Below are 8,094 nucleotides of genomic sequence, written 5' to 3' on the forward strand. Positions count from 1 at the left end.
CACAAAAATGCCCTCAAGAAGATGGGGTAGCTAAATGCTATACTATTAGGGAGGCTCATCTGTCTGCAGAGAGCAACCCTCCAACATGCCAAAAGAAAGGGAAAGGCACAATGGCTTCTGCCATTACCAAACATAAAATCAATGCTACGTTAAAGCTTTCAGGTCTGGTAGCACAGAGCGAGCTGGGCTTCATCCCACAGTCCCAGCATATGAGGAAGAGAAATGTTTTGTCTCGCATTCCTGATGCAGAGGGGCAATTTAAAATGGTATGTTCTCTCCCTTGCTGTTTTCAGCCTCTGCTTGCTTTTGTGTGGCCACCTCAGAAGTAAACTTGAGCCATTCTGTCACGTGGCTTCTTTCAGCTTGCTGCTAACAGTGTAAAGTGACACTGTGCCACCCTGTGTCTGGTAGGAAAATATCTGCTCATCTAAAACACCTTTGCAACAGAGAAGGCTAGCAAGGACATAAAGAAAAATAGTCAAAGATTGTGACAATAAACGAATTTTAATTTAAGTCCGCATAATCATGAGTTAGTTTGCTGATTCCTGTCCATTTGGGAGCACAGGTTCTTGTACTCTTCTGGACTGACTGAGTACTGTGAAAGAACTTCCAGAAATCGTTCGAGTGGACAGAGACCTGCTTTACAGCCTTTCACCACTTGCTCCTGCAAGGCAAAGAGACAAAATCACAGCTATTGTGCACTGCCAAAGCCCTTTTTTGCTGCATGGTGAAACCAAAAGCCCAAGGTTTGTAGGCGGGACTTCCCACGGGATCTCACCTCTCCACGGTAAGACACGCGCACAAACCACTCCTTGGAGCGCCGGTGCTGATACAGTTCCAGGATCACATCTGCAGCATAAGGTGGCCACTTGTGATCAAAGGTGCCCAGTGCCAGCAGGAGAGGAATAAGAGTAGAGTCATGAGAAGCATAGAGGAAGAGCTTCCTGGAAAAGAAAAGGGAAAAACAAAACCAGACCTAGAATGTCAGCTGTGTTCCTCCATGGATAGGCAGTAGCACTCATGCTTTTTCCAGCAGGTGAGCACTCCTTTTTATCCCACACAATCAGTATCTTTCTGAACCAGTTTTTCACACTGACATCAAGTTAAAATTTATAACTATCAGAGGAAGAGGTCTGTGCTGTACCGGGCCTTTTCAGCTGGATTTGAGGGATTTATTGCTGCTTTAATGTTCTTCTGCAAGGTATTGAACAGGAGGCCAATATTCATCTGAAGAACTTCTCTAGAAAAGAAGCAGAAATAAATTTAGTGGTTTAAAAAACTTTCAAATAATTACACATGAAAGCCTGAGAACCTGCTTTTCTCTTATGATTTGATAACCTGCACTGAACGTAGCTAAGAACTATTAAATGCAATTAATATGGCCAGTTTTTAGTTCAGCTGTTGTGTAGTCACCACTCTAATGTGATTGCAGACTGGGAGGGGAGAGGTGTTAACAAGCAGTCTCATGAGGTGTGGCCATGTAAATGAAAATCTAGAAACTCTTTGATTGTTCTCTGGGCTATTTTGTTTCCCCAATATGATTTTTAAGTGCATGGGTTTCAGCTAGGGAAGAAGACTGCTGCAAAACAGCAGCTGAAGTGGCTGGGGTCTTTGGTGAGGAGGGTCAGGGTTCAAGAAAGTGATGGCTTTATTTAAAAATTAGTTTTTATCCTTTTACTGAACAAAGAGATGATCTTCATACAGTATCTGGTGGGAAGAAAGCCCCTCTACCTAATGAATGCATCAGTGGAAATGGAAGATGAGTGTGACTAACTCTGCTGGGTGTTGTGGGAATGGGGTAAATGAGTCTTTCATTACCTGAGATCTCTAATCCCTAGTAAAGAAAAGACAGCCCTATACCACCACCTGAGAAGAACTGGTGAATGTGGCAGCTGCAAACAAATCTGAAAGGAAAATGACTGCTAGGCTAGCAACTCAGCCAGCCTTTACATACAAGTGTGGAGGAGGTAATTAGCTGCACGTAGCAGCAGATTCTCTTTGCAAGTAGTTACACGTGTGCAGGACCTGGCATCACCTTTTCCGCTAGCACCAGCACTTCTCAGCCAAGCTGTGCAGGTGCCATCCCTGGGATAAACTTCCCAGGCTGGAATTTGGACTGTACTTGTGCAACTGCAAGGGCAGCCTCAGGGCTTGGGCTGGAAGTATCTCTTCTGCTTTTGCCACTGGTTCACTGAAACCCCTGTGGCAACTGAAGCCTTCACTGCCCACCTCAGCGGCTTACTTCTACTCCTGTGAGACCACCCTCTTCATGAGGATCAACAAAACAGGGGGCAAACCCACATCCTGGTCTCCTCAGTGTGCACTCCTTTTTCCTAGCTCATGGTACTGACTCCAGGCACTGAACTTTACACTGAGATGGCTGAGGCACAAACCTCATGAGTGGGCTCTGGTGGAGGACAGCAGCAGATGGGAAAGCACTTCTGTCTGCTGAAGTAAGCTGGTGTAGCACATCCACCCTGGGTAAGACAGCCCCTGAAGCCAGAGGCATGGACACAGGCAATCACCTGGAACTGTCTTCCAGAAGGAAAAGCATGGAGTCAACAGATCGGCGCTCCACTGTCTGCTGGAAGCTCTTCAGCACAGGGCAGCTTGGCAAATTGTGCACCTGGAAGGAGATGTAGCAGAGTGGTAGGGTCTGACCCTTTCTGAACCCAGCCTGAAGACACATGGATGGCTGCCCACAGAAAACAGCTGCTCATGTCACACCATTTGTACTACAGCATTGTACTGTGGCATTCATGTGAGGATTTTTAGGATGGTTTTAAACACACAGACTTGCTCTGTGTACCAAAAGGATAGCTGTATGTTCTTTGGGATGCAGTTCTATGGGGAGTGTAACACATTGAGCCATTCAGCCAACAGACACACCAGTTATCATTAGCTCCAGCAAAAAGGGGGTGCTAAGATGGGGTACAAATGTGCCCAACTTCCTTCCAGTAGCAGAAGCAGTCTGGCTCACAGGTAGCTTGCTGGAACTGGGATTAAGATGACTGTTAGGTGCTGAGTGCCAAAATAGGGAAAGCACTTTGTAATGGGTAAGCAAGGCCCAACGCCTCTCTTAGCTCTTCGTTACACTTGAAAGAAATATTGGATTACAAGGTAAGAACAAAAATACTGGAGATGAGTCTTTATCCATCATACAGCAAGGCTGACCTCATGTCTTGCTTTTTCAAAAGGCCATGCTATTTCTATAAACATTCTGGGTTGCATAGAAAGGTACTGAGTACACATTAGTATTTATGGGTGTTGGCACTCTGTGACTTCCTCCATGTGTGTGGTAAGGGGATGTTTCTTTCTGAGACAGTGCAACAGAACAGCTCAGCTCACCTGCTCAGCAAAAATGTTATCGAGGAGGACTAAAAAATCCACAGATTCATCACCATCAATACCTATCCTCTTCTTAATTTTTTTCAAGTCATCAGAGATACCTGGCTGACGCATAGCATTCCGCATCCTATCCCTGTAAAGGAATTAAGAAAACCAAAAATTTTTCACACACCAGGCTTTCTGTCTTTTGTTTTTCTCATGACCCAGCCCAGTTGTCCCACATCAGTGAGGGGCAGAAGAGAAGCACTGCAGTATACTGAGGAATTCCTGATGTTGGGAGTCTGAGCTGCAGAAAGGACAGACACAGAATCCAGATCTCAAGGCTCAAGCTGGCTCTCTGCTCTAACAGAGGCAGGAGGAAAAATTAGGATGAGATGTGAACACCCCAAAAGTGGTTCCCATAAGCAAGGGCTGTGTATCAGCTAACAGATCTGGTCATACTGGAACAGTACAGGTCTATGTCTTCAGGGAGTAGCCTTTAACTGCCTCATGAAAGAAGAAAGGGTGGCAGCTTTGAACTGATTGCTATATGGTGTGGGAAAAGGGAAACACCTAGCTACTCGTTTGTAGCTTAAATCCACCTTTTGTTTTGTTAGAAGCCATTTGCATCTTCATGCTGCTTTAAATTTTATTTTTAAAAATTTAGCTGAGAATATTCATGCTGGCCACGTACTTCCTAGGTAGCCTGCAAGCTGAGGCAGTGCTTACTGCAGCTCAAAGTCTACCTTGACATGGTCACAAAAGGTGCAGTTGGTAGGCAGAGGGGGACAGGGAGCAGAAGACCCTTTTTGGACAGGTGACATTACTCAAGGAGGCTGAATATGCTCCTTCTAGGGGGCTGTCACCTCACCACTGTCTAGACCAATCATTTGCCTGCAGAGTCGAGCATTACACAGTGAGCTTTTCCAAGTGAATTCTGACAACTCTTGAATTTTGGACAAAAATATGCTAATGTACAATCCAGCCAAACTAATATATCTGCCTCTCTTTTCCATTTTCCACCCTGTGCCCAAACCTGGCACAGGCATTTCAGAGTACTTGACTCTGCAAACAGGAGTGTTCTATGTAGGATGTTCCTTATTTTATTTCATTAGTCTTCATTAAGTGTGCCAAGGCTGAGTATATTTCAGTTTCTTCTGAAAGGTATGAATGTGACGGGAATGTTGAAATAACCCCCAAACCAAAAGCTGAATATAAAAAGAAGGCCCAATATGTTCACACTTGAAAGGCTTGTTAAGGGATGTAGATGACATTAATTCTGCCCTGCAGCAATGCCACAGACTAGCTGTACATTAGCTAGTAGTGAGTGTTTGCTAGACACAGACTAAATTAAATTCGTCTTTCAAGGAAAAGTCTCTATTTTATTTTCTTCTGCTGCCACTGCCTAGTGTATAATTCCACTTACCAAGTATTTTATAAAACTAGCTAACCATTTCCAGAGAACAGTAAGTGGCAGGGGAAGAAATTGGGAAATGGGAAGAAAATGTGCTGTTGTAAATTACTACTGCTGAAATGAAACAGCAGTGAAATTATACGGGGAGATATTGCTGGCAATTACCTGGTCAAGCATTTCAGGCGCTGGCAGTTGTAGTAATTGGGGTAGAGCATTTCAGAGCTTGCTTCATCAGTGACAATGACAACAGATCCTGTGGAACAAGAAGGAAGTTTCTGTGCTCAGTAGCGCATCTGTGTTTCTTTAGACTGCTTTAATCACTCCCACAGTCGTTGTGCTCAAGTCCAGTGTTATCAACTACCAATTCCCCCCGAGCTATCGCCTGCAGCACAAGCCACTGTACTTGTTTCTGTGCATTTATTTTCACGGGGATGCCTGCTGTGCACCTTGTAAAGCTTCCTAGCTGTGTGTTCATTTTTCTTAGGGTTTGTATGTGCCAAAAATTAGTCTGTGTGTCATGAAGTGTAAGGAGCTCTGGCAAGTCCCTTCTACTTGTTTGTGGAACTGAATATGGAAGGAGCAGATGTGAGATCTTTAAAATGCAAGCATATTTTTGGAACATACAAGTAGTTACCAACTGCAGGACACAGGTGAAAGTTACTCCAGACTACTTGGGTTTCTCTGAGAAACCTTTTTCAGATGTGTGAGCTTTTTGCTTTCTTGATTCTGAAGAGGGTTAACATTAACCTCCTCAGCAGGTCTGAAAGAGCAGCGGAAAGATACACAAAGAGAGGGAACAAGTGACAAGCTGGTAAAGAATCTGCAGGACCAGGAGAAGTGGGGAAGGGGCTCAAGTGCATAGAACCAGGGAAGAAGTAACAACTAGGAGCTGGAGAGAGTTAGGATCTGGAAGCTGGGTGCATCTAGGGAAGACTGAGCAAGGACAGGCACTATTCCGAAGTCTCCCCAACCTTCTTTCTGCTGTTGGTACAGCCCAGCTAGCAGGCACCGTGTGGACTCCAGATTCCGGAAAATATTAGTGGAACGGACGCTGAAAGAGAGAAGGCAGTTTGTGAGGTAGCACTTTCTCCTTCATGTTACCATGGCTGCAGCTGGGGAGGTCTTGCTGGAGCTGAGGGTTCTGCTTCCATCCACTGTGGCTTTGGAAAGCTGTGGTGGGACTCATCTTTTGTCACTATAGATATCTAAGGTAGACACCTGTAATCTGAACTGCTCATCAGAGATAGTGGAGATAACAAACTGGCACTTCTCTGGTGTGATTTTTTCTCTGAAGCCAGATGCTCTCAGCATTATTGATGTGAGCAGCAGGGGTTGCTTCATCTCACTGAACTTCAGCTGTTTACAGTGAGTTAAAGTGTGCTCCAGAAACGCCTGTTTCTCTTTGCTCACCACAGAAGTGCATAGCAGCACTGCCAATGGCTCAGCCTAGGTGAGATGAATCTGTCCCTGGCATCGCTCTCAGGACTGCCAGGCAATTGGATGCTTTGTTTCACGAGTGAGTTCTAGTGCCAGGCTGAGCAAAGATGAAGGCCCAGAAGCCAGGCAGAAGGGTATGCTAGTCAGTTTCCCTAGCACAAGGCTACTTGTGACAGGGCAGGAAGAAAGGGAAGGTCCAGGAGGGACCTGAGAGACTCACAAGACCTCAGCAGGCTTAAATGTTGGTGAAAGAAACTTGGCTTCTTCCACAAAGCTTCTCCTCAGCCTTTCCCCCAGGGCGAATGTCTGCTCCATCCCCACTGTAGTCAGCTGTCCTGCGACTACACCACCCTGAGAGCAAAGAAAAGGAGAGGGCTCCAGTGGACCATGGAAATAAAAAAGTCTACAGAGGAATGAGGAACCCACCAGGAAATACAGCCTCACCTTGAACACAGTCTTTTTGTATTCCTCATCCAAGGGTGAGTGGGGTTGGGGTCCTCCATTTAGGTCTGTCACCACGTAATCAAACTTAGTCTTAGCAGGTACATCTAAGAGAGTGGGATGCCATTCCACCTGTTTCAAAACAAACAAACAGACAGTGTTTCAGCAGAAAACTTTCAAGGGCATTAAACCAAGGACTTTTAAGAGCATTAAACTAAAGCTGGAGTATTACACCATGCTGCCTTGCCAACAACACAACACGAAGACAAAGAGATCTCTTCACACAGCTCATAGAGAAATGAGAACAGTGCTGCTCCCTGGTTTTGCAGATCTGATGTGCAGGAAATGCAGTACTTGCTTTCCTCCCCTTACAGAAGAAGAATCTGTAGGAAATCACAATTGCTACTCTTTGTTACACACCGAAAAGCTGCTGTAGGAAACTACCTTAGCTAACCCCTGCTGGCTCCCCAGGCCCCCTCGGTTGAGCTGGGGAGCCAGATCACACACGGTAACAGCGAGGCAGGAGCCATATGTTAGCTGAGCACCAGCTGCGAGGTGCTGAGCAAAGTCTTGGCCTTGGTGCAAAGTCCATGGGCACAGCAGCCCCAGGATGCCCATCCCTGCATCCTACCCCTGAGGGCTCCCTGCAGTTGCAGCAATTGTTCCCTCTGCTGTCACCTGTCCCACTATTGTGCTATTGCCGTTCTACTTTACAGAATCACAGAATTAATTAGGTTAGAAAAGACCTCTGAGATCATGGAGTCCAGCCTGTGACTGAACACCACCGTGTCACCCAGACCACAGTGCCATGCCCAGTCTTTCCTTAAACACCTCCGAGCAGCCCATTCCAATGTCTAATCACCCCTTCTGTAAAGAAGTTCCTCTGAATGTCCAACCTCAACCTCCCGTGGCACAAATTAAAGGATGTATCCTCTCATCCTGTCACTTGTTCCCTGGGAGAAAACCCTGACCCCCACCTGGCTACAAGCCCCTTTCAAGAAGTTGTAGACGAGTGATAAGGTCACCCCTGAGCCTTTTTTCCAGACGAAACGCCCCCAGCTCCCTCAGTGGCTTCTCCTAACACTTGTGCTCCAGATCCTTCCCCAAGTCCGTGACCTTTCTCTGGGCTCACTCCACCCCTCAATGCCCTTCCTGAATTGAGGGACCCAGAACTGGACAGGGATGATCCCTGCCCTGGTCCTGCTGGCCACATTATTGCTGATCCAGGCCAGGATGCCACTGGCGTCCTTGGCCACCCGGGCTCACGCTGGCTCACATTCAGTCGCTGTCGACCAGCACCCCCAGGCCTTTTTCCACTGGGCAGCTTTCCATCCACTACTACCCAAGCCCGTAGGCGGCATGGGGTGCAAGCTCCCAAATTCCCTCGCTTTCCCCTCGGGAATTACTCTCGGTATCGCCTCGGGAAGGAGCATAAACGCCAAACCATCAGGCTGCAGGCAGCAAGGCAGGAGCAC

General features: G+C 46.6%; 1 protein-coding gene across 1 annotated transcript; it reads right to left on the reverse strand.

The window, feature by feature from the left end:
• Nucleotides 1–485: 485 nt before the first annotated feature.
• ACP6 (acid phosphatase 6, lysophosphatidic) lies at nt 486–6,771 on the reverse strand. Its single transcript, XM_017731482.1, has 9 exons — nt 6,623–6,771; nt 6,399–6,529; nt 5,713–5,792; nt 4,907–4,994; nt 3,349–3,481; nt 2,526–2,626; nt 1,145–1,240; nt 779–944; nt 486–664 (listed from the first exon to the last, which is right to left on the reverse strand). Exons 2-9 carry the CDS (start codon nt 6,491–6,493, stop codon nt 524–526), a joined length of 900 nt encoding a protein of 299 aa, XP_017586971.1. The 5' UTR covers nt 6,494–6,529; nt 6,623–6,771; the 3' UTR covers nt 486–523.
• Nucleotides 6,772–8,094: the final 1,323 nt, after the last annotated feature.

This window comes from Corvus brachyrhynchos, unplaced genomic scaffold (assembly GCF_000691975.1).
Source record: "Corvus brachyrhynchos isolate BGI_N302 unplaced genomic scaffold, ASM69197v1 scaffold152, whole genome shotgun sequence".
Lineage (NCBI taxonomy): Eukaryota > Metazoa > Chordata > Aves > Passeriformes > Corvidae > Corvus > Corvus brachyrhynchos.